This window comes from Mizuhopecten yessoensis, unplaced genomic scaffold (genome assembly GCF_002113885.1).
Source record: "Mizuhopecten yessoensis strain PY_sf001 unplaced genomic scaffold, ASM211388v2 scaffold7901, whole genome shotgun sequence".
NCBI classification, from domain to species: Eukaryota; Metazoa; Mollusca; class Bivalvia; order Pectinida; family Pectinidae; genus Mizuhopecten; species Mizuhopecten yessoensis.
This window is the reverse complement of record NW_018407279.1, coordinates 178,157-196,918: the sequence shown is the minus strand read 5'-3', so window position 1 is coordinate 196,918 and position 18,762 is coordinate 178,157. Positions and strand designations below refer to the sequence as shown.

The 18,762-nt window shown below is 34.4% G+C and overlaps 1 protein-coding gene across 2 annotated transcripts in view; it reads left to right on the top strand.

The window, feature by feature from the left end:
• Positions 1-9,168, top strand: part of LOC110454483 (ras-related protein Rab-8A-like) — a 19,953-nt gene extending 10,785 nt beyond the window's left edge. The window contains exons 3-8 of one of the 2 annotated variants that reach the window (XM_021503988.1): positions 719-779; positions 1,074-1,151; positions 1,632-1,721; positions 2,251-2,367; positions 4,274-4,291; positions 6,947-9,168. In XM_021503988.1, coding sequence (XP_021359663.1) covers positions 719-779; positions 1,074-1,151; positions 1,632-1,721; positions 2,251-2,367; positions 4,274-4,291; positions 6,947-7,039 — 457 coding nt within the window. In that variant the 3' untranslated portion in view covers positions 7,040-9,168. The remainder of the gene's footprint in view (positions 1-718; positions 780-1,073; positions 1,152-1,631; positions 1,722-2,250; positions 2,368-4,273; positions 4,292-6,946) is intronic. The other variant, XM_021503989.1, reaches the window with a different exon arrangement.
• Positions 9,169-18,762: the final 9,594 nt, after the last annotated feature.

Here is an 18,762-nt window from a genome sequence, read left to right as displayed (position 1 = left end):
AACATTTACCAATATTTTCAAATTCTTATCCATTGATGACATGACAAGTATTGAATTTCACTTAGTTTACATGCTGATTTCCACATCACATCTAAACAATAAAATAAAGCTACCAGTATCTATGATATAACTCAGGTGACCGCTAAGGCCCTTGGGCCTCTTGTTATTGTTTTTTGTCACTTTGAATAATATTTCTGTTCGTGTTAAAAACAAAATCAACTCTCTGTATAAATATATCAGGTGACCGGTAAGGCCCATGGGCCTCTTGTTTTTGAAAATATTGTAATTTCAGTTTTGTACATGTTATTGTTTGAAAAGGACCATGTCAACGTTAATATTGCTTACCACCATTAATGTTCAAACGATGCTTCTTAATTTGTATATTTGTGTTCAGAACAAGAAAATTTCTATTCTATTTTCCTGTAAGGTTCTTTTTAGTACAAATGCACATGTTTAACAGTTTTACCAAATTATGGTAATCTGCTTCTTTTACGGAAACAAGTTTGTGGTTTCTATGGTAACTGTATATTCTCTATATATTTTCTTTGAAAATTATAATTACCATGGTTAGAAAATGTACCAACATTTAAAAGCCACTGCCATTCGGTAAACATATGCTAGTATGGCTGTTGATTATTTGTGATATAAATAATCATTTATATTTAATATTTTATTGTAATATTTTAAATTTCATTTTATCGAAATTGTTTATTCACAGGGACACAGCAGGGCAGGAGCGGTTCAGAACCATAACGACAGCTTACTACAGGGGCGCCATGGTAACCGATACCTAATATATATATATATAAGTCATATAAGACTATGAATTAAACTTTCATAACGTAATTCTGTGGTTCTCTGAAAAACATTGATATATTATATAATTATATATAAACCATTTTATGATGTGATTATGTGATTTTTGTAAAACTTGGTAATGTAATACAGTGAAGAATTTGTAATGCATAACACTATGTTATTCTTTATAAAACGGAAGTAATGCAATTCCATAATTCTTGTAAACATACAATGTGTCTATATAAACTTAACGATTGTTTCTGATGTCTTTTCAGGGTATAATGTTAGTCTATGATATTACAAATGAAAAGTCGTTTGAGAATATACGGAACTGGATCGGTAATATAGAGGAGGTAAGCTTGTCTACATACACAACCGTAATACATACCGTAATATAGAGGAGGTAAGCTTGTCTACATACACAACCGTAATACATACCGTATTAGCGACTTTTTTCACCTAGTTTTACACCCAAAAACAGGCTGGGTCCACTAGCAAAAAGATGATTTATGTTTCCAAAATGGAGAAAAACATGAGGGATATCTAACCTATTTCAAGAAAAGCTTTGCTATATTTTCCCAAATTTGTAGGAATACCTACAGCATACAAATTTTGATGATAAAAATTAAAAAAATTACTGTGTCAGGTAATGATAAGAACAAAAAACAAGTAATAATGTAAATATGGTGGGTTCAAATAACAAACAGTGACAGGAGTCAATCCGTACTTGTCAAATTTATGGCTGTCAGCATATATATCTCGTGCCAATTCTTCAAAAAAGAATGACAATAAAATTACATGATTAAATATTTTTCATGCAAATGTCTTTGTAGCATGCTTCCCAGGATGTGGAGAAGATGATTTTAGGAAACAAATGTGATATGAACGACAAACGGATGGTGTCCAAGGAGAGAGGCGAACAGGTATAAACGTACATCACTTGATTCTGTTCAAGGAATGTTTGAAAAAGAAACAAAACTCTGATAACTCTGATCCTTTCAAGGGACATAACTCTGTTCTCTTAAAGAGACATTATAATATTCAAGATATTGTCCTACTTTGTCGAAATAACATGACTCACTCTGTGATATTGTTCTTTAAGTTGTTGTTTAGAAGAATGACACAAATAAAATGGTTGTGACAGCATGTAACACTTTAAATCCTAAGAAAGATTTAACTCATTCACCCCTGAAGACACATTTGAACATTTCCAATTCAAAGGTTGGAATAGTTCATTATGAAATTTCAGGGGTTAATGAGTTAAGGTGTCAGCTCTAGACATTATCTATGATATCATCTGTCTGTTTGGTATATATAACTAACTTTGAAATTAATAGAGAATTATTTCAGATACCATGTGATATATAGTCATAGTAATTGTCATACAGTAGAAAAGATTTAAATCAACTATTACAAAGTGTGAGTGTGTATCTATGATATGTGTGTTTACAGTTAGCTATAGAACATGGTATCAAGTTCATGGAGACGAGTGCGAAAGCCAGCATCAACGTCGAGGACGCCTTCTTCACACTAGCCCGGGACATCAAGTCAAAAATGGACAAAAAGCTGGTATGTTATTAGATAATCCTACATAACCCCGAACAAAGTAGTGCCATTCTTTCTGATGTGCTCACCAAATAATTTGTCATATGTCACCTCTTTATAGAATTGTAAAAGTCATTCATAATCTCTAAACCAAATAGTCCTCTGCTATATAACCTCTTAATAAAACAGTTCCATCCTATGTATTACCATTTCATTAAGGTAGTTTAGTCATGTCTTGTGAAACCCTTCTACACAATTGTCCTGTTTTATTGTATAATCTCTCATAAATATTCTTTTTTATAACTTCTAAACAAAAAACTCCCAGGCAATGTAACTTCTATTCAAAATGTTCCCTTTTTATAGCCTCTAAACAAACTAGTAATGTCCTTGTTTTGTTTTGTTTGGTATTGTTAACGTCCTATCAACAGCTATGGTCATTTAAGGACGGCCTCCCCTGCGGCAGGATGCATGCGTGTAGTGTATGCCTTTGTGTTTTGGGAGGCTGTGATATGTTCATGTTAATATCCTTGTGATAGTGTGGAACCGATGCCGACTTTATAGTGCTACCTCACTTAAACATACTGCCGAAGCCACCCTGCAGGACACCACAGCCGGTCACATTATACTGACAACGGGTGAACCAGTCATCCCACTCCTAAATTGCTGAGCGTTAAGCAGGAGTAGAAAATACCATTGTACCCTCTGAACAAAATTATCTTGTCATATTAACCTCTAACGATATTGTACTAAATAAACTCTCAACAAAGTATGAAAATCCATCTAAACGGTGGCTGATTAATGCAATTTCGTTGTTTCATGTTTTGCGTCACAAAGACTAGAGTAATTTATTTGCCCCAAAAAGACGTGAATCAACAGAATTAATTCTCGTCATTTTGTCTTTTTCACCAGGAAGTGACAAAAATTAGCAAACCTTTTGTTGTTTTGGTGCTAAAAGATGAAAATATAAAAATTAAAGTTGATGAATTCCCATCTATTTGGGGAGGAAAAATGAAACAACAAGAAGAAAAGTAACTAAATCTTGTCTTTTTGGGGCGAAAAACACAGAAACATTGAAATGGTACAAATCATCCACCATAACTAAAGCCTCATAACAAACGTTTTCTGTACTCAAAACAAAGCGTCATTGTCCTTAATATCCTGTAACATCTGATAAAAAAATGTCATAAAACTCAGTTTAATCCTATGAAGCTTTATATCTTTTGTAACTGCTCAATAGAACAGCTTTCTGTACATAGTAAACAATCAATGTAGCCTGTAAATAAATGACTTCTTCCCAGCAACACCCGACTTCAAAGTCAGTCAATTTTTACCGTTACACGATCGCAAGATTCTTTAGATGTACCTCAAAGGATCGAACTAGTCTTTTTGTCTCATCAACAAGGTGGCGCACTCTGAGCCTTCAATTTTGCTATGACATATTTGTGGGTGCAGAGAGCGTAACTTACTGTTTACAGTAGTAATGAAGTAGAAGCGTAACTTACTGTTTACAGTAGTAATGAAGTAGAAGCGTAACTTACTGTTTACAGTAGTAATGAAGTAGATGTGGAGCTCTTGTTCTGCTGTTAGTGCTTGCTTTTGTTGTCACGAATGTCATACTATCTGTAAAGGTTTGATTTTGTCACAAAAGCCAAATCATGAATTGAAAATTTTCTTTGAGATATTTAAGTATTTGCATGACAATAGATGTTTTTCATTGAAATATTACTGCTTTTGATGAAAAGAAAGAAAAAAAGAACAAAATACAGTAAGATTTTTTTTTCTTTTTCTAAAAACATTGAATCTATGCAGTTATATGCCAATAGTATCAATGACATCTTTAATTTATGTAGTAAATAGTCGCAAATTGAAAAAACTCCTCTTGAACCTGATGGAATGACCTTTGACCTTTGTCCCTGTTGTTTTTTCCCAGGAGAGGAACAGACTCACAGTGAGAATGACTTTTGACCTTTTGACCTCACAAGGCTAACCTTCTCTGAACCTTTCTAACAACTAGTATATATTGTATCTAGCTTCCTAAGATATGTAACCTGATTTCCTTTTTTTTTAGGCAGACTTGATAAACATTCATCTCGAAGTCTGAATTTATAGGGTGTTTTGGGGAAGCTTATGTAGCGTTTTCTTTCCTGGAACCTGCAGTAGTTTACAGAAATATAGAACTTTTTACCCTTTCACCACTGTAGACCAAAATGGACTCACCAAGATAAATGTATGGTAGAGTCTACTAGGGGTGAAAGGGTTAAGACACAAAAATTGATAAGAAAAAGTTGTATGCTTATTCCACATGGCGTGAGACTGCTGGTTACAGTTTTACCTGTTTTACCTTTATCTGTGTATGTAACATCTACTACTAACCAACTGAGGGGAACCTGCAACTAACCAGCATTTAGTTTTAACTATCGGTTGGTGAAATATTCAAATTGTTGCCAAGAAGAAACAAGTTCTTTGAAAGTAAAAGACTTTAAACAAAAGAAAACTCTTCCTTAAAACATATGAATCTGTCTCAATCAACCTATTCAATGGAATGTTATTAAAAGTTCTTCAAGACAGAAACCCTCTACCAATAGGCACTAAGAAGATTTTGAAGTTCACTGGATTTTAACAAAAATACTTTGGCTAGGAACTGAGCCAAACGCTTCTAGAAGTAGTACTTTTGATTGGTCCAAGCATCTAAAAGGGAAAATACGTTTCAAATTATCACCAACACAGATATTAAATCATAAGAAAAAATATTATGTCAGTTTCAACAAATTTTAATGGTGTTTATCCTGCATACCAACTGACTGTATCGTATTCTGTTTTCCTAAAATGTTATAAATCAGCATGTGTCTGGAGTACTTTCAGTACTTTGATTATATTCATATAAAAATGTTTGTCTAACCACTGGTTACTTAAACTCTAACCAAACATTGTACAACTAGGGTAAACATGCCAGTAACTATGGGCAGAAAGTCTCAGTCTTAATGTTAATCAATTAAACAGAAAGTCTCAATCTTAATGTCAATCAATTAAACAGAATATCTCAGTCTTAACGGTTTATCAATTAAACAGAAAGTCTCAATCTTAATGTCAATCAATTAAACAGAACATCTGTCTTAACGGTTTATCAATTAAACAGAAAGTCACAATCTTAATGTTAGTGAATTAAACAGACCGTCTAAGTCTTAACGGTTATTCAATTGAACAGAAAGTCTCATTCTTAATGTTAATCTATTGTAACGTCTCAGTCTTAACGGTTTATCAATTAAACAGAAAGTCTCAATCTTAATGTTAATCAATTTTAACGTCTCAGTCTTAACGGTTTATCAATTAAACAAAAAGTTTCAGTCTTAATGGTTTATCAATTACTTGTCTTCTTAATGATATATTAATTAAATAGAAGGTATCAGTCTTAATTGTTAATCAATGTAACCTTAAACTCAATGGGAAAAGCCAGGCTCATATGTTGAGATAAAATTGTGGGTAAAGCAAGACTGATTTGTTGCATTATGGGTACAGGAAGTTGGACGAAACTAACAGCTTAACCGTTTTTGCTTAATGCATAATCCTTATACCTCCAGTTGTATCTACTAATAAATATTATGCTATTCAGACATTTATTTGTAATAAGTTCAATTTATATATTAAATTACATATTTCTGCCCTGTGTTTCGTCTTCCTGTCATACCTGTATCTGTATATATATATGTTTAAAGCCTATACTAAATATTAAAAGGTACTGGTACTACAGATGTACTAATATATCAACCATTTAACTTTATACATATATAGGACAATATCAATCACATATATCCTTCATGCTCTTTATTTCTGTTCGTATTTTGCTTAATATTTCATCTCATGAGTCAGTATACTATATGTATGTCAGTTTCTGAAGTTCCTAATGTTTTCATCTCAACTCTATTTTCCTTTCTATGTTTTTGATATGAAACTAAAGGAAATCTCTTGTTTATGAGAGAGTGACAACATTGATCACATCCTATGTGACAGGGAGATACACAGTGTATATAGTATATATAGAGATATAACATTTATACTGTGTAGTTACATAGATATTTCCTAAATTTTTCTTGCACCTATATTTATGGTACTTATAATACCATAGATTGTATTACCTCATAAAGCAAAAAATATAGGGTTTTGACAGGAAAAAATTGACAGAAATAGGCAAAAAGTGTGATAACAAACCTATGGTAATGATGGTCTGTCAATGGACCAAATTACTTACAGAGATTAGAACTTCCATGTGGTATTATTACACACCTGCTAAGCACATAATTACACTGACATATAAAAGATAGAAACAAAATTAAACATGATTGAGAAATACTACAGGTTTAGAGAAAGATTACAGGTGTGGAACAGTAATAGGTCTGAAGATAATATCATACAGTTATTTGTACTAATGATACTCAACATGTGAAATCTGACAGCAATATTTGGCTTGTAGTAAAACAAAGGTTTGATACATTATAGTTGTCTGGTACCGTGATTGTGCTTGTGTTATATGTTTTGTGTGAATTTTGAAGACTTGTTGCAAAGGATTAGACTGAACTATAATGTTAACATGATTTATGTTTTCTAGGAAGCTTCCAGTGCACAAAACAAAGGGGGCGGAGTTAACCTGAAAGAAAAACCTCAGCAAAAGAGCTCAAGATGGAGATGTACCATACTGTGAATGTTACATGTGTTCTGATTGGTTAAAAACTGTATTGTGATACCCTTAGGACCATTTGATTGGCTTTGAGGTATTTCTGATAGAGCTATACTGCGGAGCAGATATTGGATATGACCTATCTGTGTGGTAGAGCCGGGGTCAAATCTACTATACCTGATCTTCTTAATGGAGAGTTATGTTAATATATTTTAAAGGGAGACCACTCTATTAGTTTGTTTGACCCTTGACCTGATGAGCCTTCTGAGTAAAGGGGGATAATATTGTTCCATTTCATGTGACTTAGAATTGAAACATTTTCTTCATGTCTACTTATTTCATATGAAGATGATATCACCAGGTAACATCGTCAGAGGATGACATCACAATAGGATGACATCATAAGAAAATGACATCATCACAAGTGAGGATGACATCACTAGAGGATTACATCAAAAGAAGAAGATGACGTCAAATGTGGAGGATGTCGTCACAGGTTGGATGACATCAGAAATGGAGGATGAAATCATGTTGTGCTCAACTTGTTTATGAAAAAATGTGTAAAACCCCTCAATAATCTTTATTTAGACTTATTTAATGGGAGGTTCATCATTTGATAAAATAGATTTTAAGTACGAAAAGAGTTGTTCAGGTGCAGATTATACACAAACAAGGGAAGCCAACCTTGGTGTGTGTATCTTGTGATTGACCAGGCCTAATGTAGAGTTTACCTGTCAAACATGGTTCAAGGTGGAGCTTACCTGTAGTTTATGATTGCAAGTGGAGCTAGCCTGTCAATCATAGTATGAGGTGGAGCTAATCTGTCAGTCTTGATTGGAGGTGGAGCTAGCCTGTCAATTATCCTTAGAGGTGGAGCTAACCTGTCAGTCATGATAGGAGGTGTAGCTAATCTGTCAGTCTTGATTGGAGGTGGAGCTAGCCTGTCAATCATCCTTTGAGGTAGAGCTAACCCTTTCAAACATGATTGGAGTTGGAGCTAGCCTGTCAATCATACTAAGAGGTGGGGCTAGCCTGTCAATCATCCTTTGAGGTAGAGCTAACCCTTTCAAACATGATTGGAGGTGGAGCTAGCCTGTCAATCATACTAAGAGGTGTAGGTAGCCTGTCACTCATTGTTGTGGTGGAGCTAACATGTTAATCATAGGTTAAGGTGAAGCTAGCTTGTCAATTTTAGTTTGTGATGGCGCTAGCCGCACAGTCTGTCCTGATCTTGGGGATGATGTGTAACTTGTTCCAAATATATGTAGCTTGCCTTGTTATAGACACCTGGCTTACAATGCACACCAAATCATGCCACGTTTTATTTTGTAGACTTGTAAATGTTCCATGTTTATTTTGTCACCATGGTCGGCTGTTCAAAGACTAGTTACCTTATCATGTTACATGTTATATGTTACATGTTATAAGTTTATTACCAAATTTGGTCAAATTAATTTTCTTAAAAAATTGAAACTCAAAAATAGAAAATCATAAACAGGGTGTCTGTTGACCTTAAATTGAAAGATGTTTTTATACTTTCGGAACATTTCTCTGAAAGATGATTTTGAAAATTAATATTAGCGAATTGGTAAGCTAACCAGGCTTTGACCATCTGGGCACAGTTCTGATACTTTGTTACATGTACCATATAGTCTTCTGATACTTCAGTTACTTTTATGTTCAGTTGTCTGTTAAATTAGTACTTACATTATTGTTAGTTGGGTAGGCCGCTACTCGTATGTTGGGTAGGCCGCTACTCGTATGATGGGTAGGCCGCTACTCGTATGTTGGGAAGATGGCTATTCGTGTGTTCTTGATAGTATGTTATTAGTAAGTTCTGGGTAGTCCTTTATTTAAATGTTTTGGGTAGTATTATTGATTTGTTGGTACTTATGTTACCTGTGTTTGGTACTAAATACTTACGTTATGTGCTTCCATCGCTTTTCCTGGTGCAGCAGCTGTCTCCCCTGTTAGAAGGGTACACTTTGTTTTAAACCTTGTTACCAATGTCACGGAACGCAACATAAAACTGTAATTCAGGAGACGTTAATTGTAGCTCAATTCTGTTGGTCATTCATAAAATTAATATATTCAAACTAATACGAATTGGAATACATGTATATTCAAAAATGTTTGTTATCTAATTCACCCCTGGAGTTTCATAATGAACTATTTCAACCTTTGAATTGGAAGAGTTAAAATGTGTCCTCAGGGGTGAATGAGGTAAGGCTGATAAAAACACTGTCGATACATTCTTTGTAGAATATTATTTTGTTGAGTCATTTGCCTGTAGTAACTGGCTGAGCGAGACTTTTGTTTCAGGAATTTGAAAAGTTTTGGAATTAAAAAAATCTTGTCATTGATCCAAAAAATAATAATATGAGATTCCCTGGCCTTATCACCTACTCTTAATACTGCCCCTTCTCAAATGGTTATATGTGAAATTAGTACTTACAGACAGTTATGTTACCGACAGATATCTTATACAAAAACAAGCCTGTTATACTGCTATCATATGTCCAAAGAAAATTTGACGATATATAAGAGTTTTAGCAATGAAATGAAGGAGATTTGCCACTGCACTCTTTACAAATTCTTTCACCACTGTAGACCATAATGGACTCATCCGAATTAATGCATGGTAGATTCTACTTAAGTTACTCAGTGGTGAAAGGATGAATGAAAATGGGAGCTTTTATACCTTGATGTTGAGTGAAATGTCAAATGAAGTGAGGGGCATTATATCGCAATATTACCATATATCATGTTTAACTGGTGGTCTGTCTTATTTAGTTCACCAGTTATCAGCATCAGAATCCCAACTGTAAACTTATAAAGTATATAGGGCAATTTTTTAACTATACCTAACTGGTATGCATGCCATATATTTATCTCTCTGTTTGGCTTATGTATTAAATTTATGTGTAGGTGTGATATAATGAAGGTTGAATGTTGAAATTATTTGTATTTTTTTCATATTTTACAATATTTTGGACTTGTTTGCATAAAAACCGACTTTGAAGTCGTTTTGGTGACCTTTGTTTAATTGATTCCAACTCTATATACTTCTGAGGTTTCTGAGTGTATTTTTTTTTTATAAAGACTTCCTGTCCCGGGGAATCAAATGAAATGTTCGAATGTATGCAATTTGTTTTCAGTTAAATGCATTTCTGACCTATTTCTAAAAAGTTCTTGGCTAACTTAACTTGCAACACCCGTTGTCAGTATAATGTGACCAGGCGGAATGCTGTGCTGGGTGCCTTCGGCATGGCATTTCAGTGAGATAGCACTATAGCCCTATCACAAGGAGGCAAGCACACCAACATACTCTTGTCTCCTGCATACACACACGTAAACCCTGTCTCCTGCATACACACAAGCAAGCACGTCTTTAAATGACCTTAGCTGTTCATAAGACGTTAAACAAAATTTAACCAAACCAAACCAAACTGATAAAAAGTCATCCATCTTGACATTACTATGTAATTGACCCACATACTATCAACAGTGTTAAGGAAATAATTGTTTGAACGAAAATGTAAGCAAATTGCTTTGGCTGCCACCGGTGACCTTCGCAAAAATTCCTCCCACTTGTTTTTGTCCATTGCTAGTCCTTTACTCGACTATTTTGGCCTGTTCCCACATTTGCCGATATAGATTTACTACATTTTTTGTTAATTTGGGTAATCCTACAGTAACGACTGTAAAAGTGGACTTTTTTTTTGGTGTAGAAATGTTTGTGTTTTCCCGTTGAGTAAATCAGTGAGAAAAGATCCACTCTTAAATATTTATTTATAGATTATTTAGATTTAAGATATATATATCTTGCAAAGATTCAGAATCATTGCCAGCACAAAGAAGTCCACACAATGATTACTATAAAGAGTCAACCCAAAAATTTCCACACCATGATTACTATAAAGAGTCATAGCCCAAAAATGTCCACACGCAAATTTGTATTCAATTTTACAGTAAGTTACACAAGGTCAACTCAGTGAGATATGACCTCATAGAGGAATAGGTCCTGGTGTGAAGTAAAGTATCCCAGGGGGAATGTTGTATCCCAAGTCAGTTGTAGTATCCCAGATGTCCAATGTATATCCCAGAGTGACGGCGGTAGTCAGGACCAAACGATGCTGTACTAAATATAAGTCATCAGGCAATTTAATCACGATTGTTTTAAATTCATATATTGTATTAGCCCACTAACCCCTAAAGTCCGTTTGAACCTTACCAAAACAAAGACTTGGCAAGTCGAGTTTTAAAATGTAGGGGTGAATAAGTTAAAATGTATGTTGTCTCCCGAGAGAGCATTACTATGTGATTGATTCATATTATCAAAAAGCCTGCTTGTCTCAAATCATTTTCATGATTTCAAAGTAATGAGATTCATCATAGAAATAAGAATTCTCATTTTTTTTAAATCAATTTGAATCAGATTAAAGATCACCAAATACCTTTTTTACTTTATTTAGAACACATTTTATTGTTGTTACTAATATTTGCTGAAAGTGTGCATGTTTTATATCTTCCTATTGAAAGACTAGGATTTCTCTATCCTTACCACAGTAACAAGTTTTCTAAGTTTATTTACCTCTGTGGACAGATTAGGTCAGTCTAGATCAGAAGATGGGAAAGTCCATTGAGAAATGTAGGGGTAGGAAGGGTGGACATATTTGTGGGTATATTTGGTTAATATTTTTTATGTGTCATTGTTTCCATTGTTTCCATTATTTTATCCTGTTAAATTTATTTCCTGTTTTGAATACAAATTATTTAATTTTGATATGTGTCACATGAGCTTATATAAAATTCTTAAATGTTCATAGATTGACTTGACCTTTGACCCTTTACAGTGACCAAGCTGAACATCTAGACGATATATAGTTGAACCTGGTTTAACTCGTTGACCCCTGAAGACACGTTTAAATGCTTCCAATTTAAAGATATGAAATGAAATTTCAGAGTTGTACGAGTTAACATGATCTAATATCCCTTCTTTGTTTTATTGTTTTTCATGGAAAAACTAGTACATCTTATTCTAGATAATTAAGACAGATTTTTTAGGGGGGAGGGTAAAAGAAGAGCTGGTATATATCTTTTGTATCTCCATGTTATAAATGCGTGCCCACAGACAATAAGACTCGGTCACTGTATACCTGATCTAGGACTCAATGTTAGACTGAGTGCTGTGTGTTGTTACTCTGCAGGGAAATGTCCAGAGTTTAGCAGCAGGTCACTGTAACAAGGTCAATGAAGGTCAGGCTTGATTTAAACTGTAAATAAAGACACCTGTTATGTACAGCAAACCTCTCTGTAACGACCATATATACAGTGTCTGTACTGTGTGATCCTACACCAAACTTCTATATACCGACCATTATGTAAATTGTCTGCAGTGATGCTAAATAAAACCTCTTATAATAATCTTATTTATATAACTGTATGAACTTAACATCAAAACAAACCTCTCTATACCGACCATTAATGCAGAATGTCTACTGTAAAGACACTGACCTTACATCAAACCTCTCTATACCGACCATTAATGCAGCATGTCTACTGTAAAGACACTGACCTTACATCAAACCTCTCTATAACGACCATATATTTACAGAATGTCTGCATTGTGTGATGCTATATCAAACCTCTCTATTACGACCTTATTGATATAACTTTGTACTGTATGAACACTACACAATAGCGAACCTCTCTATAACTATCATTATATACAGAACATCTGTACTGTTTTCACCTGACTACGTAAAACCTCTCTTTAGCGACCATATATTCAGAAAGTTTGCTCTGTATGAACAGTCTAATGCAACATCATACCTGTCTATAACATCCATTCTTTATACAGAATGTCTACTAATGACACTTGACCCTTTATCAATCACCCCTAAAAGTCTGTGGTCTACAGGTTTTCTGTGCTGTATGAACACTTAAACGTTTAAACCTGTCTTTAAAACCATTAAATACAGAATGTCTACTATTGAGACTGACTCTACAGCAAAACCTCTCTATAACATACACCTCTATAAACATAATGTCTCTACTACTGAGACTGACCCTACAGCAAACCTCTTTCACGAACATATACACAGATGTTTGTACTGTTGAGACTGACCATACAACAAACCTCTCTATGACGACCATGTATACAATGTCTACCGTTGAAACTGACCCTACAGCAGACCTCTCTTTCACGACCATGTACACAGAATGTCTTAAAATTTATGTATAGGGACCCTGATCAAACCTTGGACCTGGGGAGTTGGGGTCCGGTATAGCCTATCATATCTACTTATACAGATACTTGATACTTTATATAAATTTTAATTACATTTGAAAGTAACTTAATTCAAATATTATACAGAACACAAGGTTACAATGAATTTTGTAATTTTTGGGACATTTTTTATGTCAATTTTCCATGATTTGGTACAAATCCATGAATTGTGCCGTGATTATTTAAGTATTATACTCCAATGTCTACCATACACTGTCTTATGTTACTTAAATTAAGTTTGATGTAATATTACTCTGTCTGTCATACAGTATTTTTATTTTGCTGTTAAATTCAACTTAAAATGGTTGAGATAAGATAAATAACTGATTAAAACAATCGTCGTATTTGCTGGGAATTTCTTATGTTGATGACATCATATTTTTATTCAAACACATTTCTTAATTATTCAAGTAGATTATAGACAGGTTGTATGAGAATAAGAAACTTCATTTATTAAACTTTTGTTTTTTTTCTGTAAGAAAATGATATTGAACAAGAACTAGTTTCAGTTATCATAGATCTGCTTTCTTACTCTTCTACAAGCCGAGGTAGATATCCATTCAATCTTCATCACGTGATATTCCTAATCCTTATATGGTCATCACGTGATATTCCTTATCCTTATATGGTCATCACATGATTTTCCCAATCCTTATATGGTCATCACCAGTCTACCCAGTACCATGAGATTTCATGAAGCCATTTGCATCCACCTATTATTGAGTTTTTGTAAATAATTATAATGTCCCTGCATTGTATACAATGAAGTTTGTAAAACACTGCTTACAGTTAAGTGTTAGAGTTGTAACATGTTACAATATGTTCGTTTGAAGAATTTCATTAAAAATGTTGTGTCATTTTTTTTTATCTAAACATTGCTACTTGCAAATAGATTCTCTGTTGTCCTCAACAGGAAGTGACATCATTGCTGGTCATGTGACTTTTGTATCGTGTGATTTAAATCATGTGACAGATTAATGGATCATGTGACGAAATATCTTTGCGGTAACAGAGTAATGCTGGTTTCTATGTAGGAGATGTGAATTATGGATTATTTAATGAATAAATAAAAGTCTATTCTTATCATTTCTTGTGTCTTCTTTTTAACAGTCAAAGTAACATCAACGAAAATTTAAGAAAACAAAAATATCAGCCTCTTGTCATCCTTGAACTTCAAGAGGTGTTCTCTGTTTAGAGAATGGGAGTGGGTGTGAGCGTAACTTCCGGAATTTCGAGGGTGGTCTTCTCTGCACCAAGTGCAGAAGCACTTCCAAGTTTAAAAAATATGTTTATCAATTTCACTTTAAAAAAAGTTTTTATCATTTTAACTTGACGACATTTAAAACAAAAGATGCTCTTGTGAATAAATTTGACAGGCATTGCCTACATGTAACCCCAAACCAAAAGAGAAATTCGTATTAAAACAATGTTTTGGGATAAACTTGAATCTCGAACTTTGTACAAAACGTATGTAATTTCCACACTTTGAACCAGACCTCATGCTGAACTTCTCCTCATTGAAGATTTTAACAGATTCCTGTTCAGGTTCGTGTTTTGGTATTTATCTACAGTAAGTCATTAATGACAACTTCACTTCCAAACCCAATGACTCAATTTAGGATAATTAATGTTCTTTTTCTTGATAGTAACATAGATATACCCTCCCTTGCTTACGGAGTAAGTGCTTGCCTCTGTGTTTCACAAAAAACAAACAGTTTAACTAACTTCAAAAGGTTTTAGACGAGATGAAGTACAATATCAAGACGATCCCTAGTGGAATTTCCACTATACTTACACAATTATGGTCTATAAAATAATGGGTATTGGCACTTCCAGTAGAAAAGAGTAACCTCTATCTGTATGGTTACTAGTCGCTATGATAAGAAATATACTGAGAATGATATTATTAGACTGATTGAATTAATAATGTACAATACCTTGGTCGAGTTTGATGGCAATTGTTTTAGTATTGTTTAACGTCTTATCAACAGCTATGCTCATTTAAGGACGGCCTCCCCTGTGTACAAGATGCATGCGTGTAGTGTATATGTGTGTGTTTTGGGAGTCTGCGATATGTTCGTGCTTGTCTCCTTGTGATAGCGCAGAACTGATGCCGACTTTATAATGCTACCTCACTGAAACATACTGCTGAAGAAACCCAGCAGGTCACCCCACCCGGTCACATTATACTGACAACGGGTGAACCAGTTGTCGCACTCCTAAATTGCTGAGCGTTAAGCAGGAGTAAAAACTACCATTTTTACAGACTCTTGTATGTCTCGGACCAGCAGACAGAACCCGAAGCCTTCCTCACAGGGGCGAACACTCAAGTAAAGGCCAAAAGTGAGGCATTGTCAAGGGAGACATTAGGAAGAAGAAAGTTGTTTAGAAAGAAGAGAAAATATAAGGTCTAAAATTCAGTTGCCTCTTACGATCATGCAATGGGGGCAGCAGGTACAATTCTTACGCCCTACCTGCAGGGCAAGATTCTCCAGCAGCCAAGGCATTCCTGTAGGAACTGTTGTTAGTACAGCATATGTCGTGGTCTTGTTATGGTCTTTTGAGTTTTTTCACATTTGAAGTTATAAATCCATGACAGGAATTTCATTTCGAGAATTCTTCAAAGATCTCTTGCTAGATATCAAAACATTATCCTAATATTACCATATATGATCAAAGCCTTAGTCCGATTCAGGTTAGCTTCAGTTTGGTGCAGACTATTTTGATGTGCAAAATTCGGACGATCATGAGTGCCCGTCATTGTGAATTGTCCTTCCAGAACCTAAACTAATTAACCGACATGAATAATACTAACTGAACTTATGTGACGTGAATTCCTAACATGAAGGTGTGCAATTTAACATAAGCTATGGATTTTACCAACACAGATAGTTTGTATGTGAAAATAGTATTGAATTAGCAAACGTTTGTCAAAGGTCCGACTACTGTCCCCTGGGTTGAACTTATTTTTGGACCCTGTCTATGATGATGAGTACAAACACTGATGACCACGACTATGTTTCATTGTAATAACATTACCGGATAATAATAACATCACCGGATTATAATAACATTACCGGATTATAATATCATTACCGGATAATAATAACATTACCGGATAATAATAACATTACCGGATTATAATAACATTACCGGCTTATAATAACATTACCGGCTTATAATAAAATTACCGGATAATAATAACATTACCGGATAATAATAACATTACCGGATTATAATAACATTGCCGGATTATAATAACATTGCCGGATTATACCTGTCAGAGGTTCTATATAGGACCTGGTAGGAAAAAGGTACTGACAATCAACAAGATAAGTATCAAGTGAAATGTAATCTGAACTCGCATGATTCATAAGTGTAAGGCTGTATGTGAACGATAGAAAAGTTACGAGGAGACCATTGGAAAATATACGGCAACTAAAACAAGACCACTTGTACCAGAAGGGTAAGCATCTACCTATTCATCAGACACCCGTCATCTAAATCTATAGCATCTACCGATTCATCAGACACCCGTCATCTAAATCTATATAAAGGTCCTCACTTCTGTTGAAACAGAAGGGGAAGTGTGTGAAACCCTTTAATTTAATCAGTGTTAAAAACTAAACGAGCACTGGTTAGTTTTAAATTAACAATGAGTAAAATATTTAAATATGATGAACCATTATGTGCCTCTTCAAAACAGATAACTGTGGCTATCAAAGTTATGACAAACTTCGGGGGCTTTAAATCCACAAGAAGAGGTTACCATCTTGTATCTAGAAAGATGAAAGGCGGAAAAAAGTAACAAACTCATTGAATTGACTGTAAATGTGAATATATTTTTATTTTCATCAACAAGAAAAACAATATTCACCTACCATATATTTACAACGAAACACAAGTCCATCAGCAGATATATGTGTGCACAACCAAAGATTTACTTAAACACATTTCTTTTACTTACTGATTTCAGCATAAGACAACACACTCTAGAAACAATGCTTGTATATTAAGTATTTGAACTATGAAACTTGTATTCAAATTAAGGACGTCATGTCAGAATTTTATGGGATTCACCTTAAAGTGTCTTTTTTGTACATCCATCCCTATCAACTTCCAAATTGTGTCCTCTTTAATCTGACATTGTGGTATATACCGTAACATCTTTACATGTTGATGCTGTGGTATATTTTGTTGTGTATTGGTATATTTTGACGCTTGTTGACACTGAGCTATATTTTGTTGTGTGTTGATGCTGTGGAATATGAATCTTCCCTATTGTATTGCCGCTGTGATATATTTTGTTGTTTGTTGACACAGGTGTTATATAATGTTTTGTGTTGACGCTGGTGTGTATTTTGTCCTTGTGTTGACGCTGGTGTGTATTTTGTCGTTGTGTTGATGCTGGTGTTTATTTTGTCATTGTGTTGACGCTGGTGTGTATTTTGTTATTGTGTTGATGCTGTTGTATATTTTGTCCTTGAGTTGACACTGGTGTGTATTTTTGTCGTTGTGTTGATGCTGGTGTTTATTTTGTCGTTGTGTTGACGCTGGTGTGTATTTTGTTATTGTGTTGATGCTGTTGTATATTTTGTCCTTGTGTTGACACTGGTGTGTATTTTGTCGTTGTGTTGACGCTGTGGTATTTTGGTCCTTATGAGTTGATGCTGTGGTATATTTATCCTATAGTATCGGCCCCGTGGTAATTTTTGTTGTTTGTTGACACTGAGATATTTTTTGTTGTTGTGTTGATGCTGTGGTATATTTATCCTATAGTATCGGCCCCGTGGTAATTTTGTCGTTTGTAACGACACTGAGCTATATTTTGTTGAGTGTTGATGCTGTGGTAAATCGTTTGTTGACACTGAGCTATATTTTGTTGAGTGTTGATGCTGCGGTATATTTTGCCCTTGTGTGTTGATGCTGTGGTAAATTGCTTGTTGACACTGTGGTATATTTGTGACCGATATCTCATTATTAAGATATACCTGGCAACCAATTCACTTCCAATGCTATTTCCTACATTGGTACAATTATGTAATATTAAAAACGTATAGCAATCAACCAACTTACCAAATGTAAACTCCCTGTATTCGGCAATGGTGGGGGTTTAACCATGGCAGAGTAGGTTAAGGACAAGCCTTGAAGCGTTATAAATTATGGGTCGGTCATGTATTGCTTAACACGTATTATGTTTACATTTCAGGTATAACAAAATGTTAATTTATTTGGTGTAAAGTGGTGGTAAAAGAAATAAGGAACATTATATTCATGTCTTGCGCTATATAGCACTGCGGTTATTACCAATATACAGGCATTTGTAGCTACTTGTACACAGATCAAATGCATATTCTTAGAAAAAGCATAGACAATAATACGTGTCTTAAAAATAACACCAATGAATTTTTTTCAGCTTACCACAAACAAATTACCGTTACCACGATAACAAGAG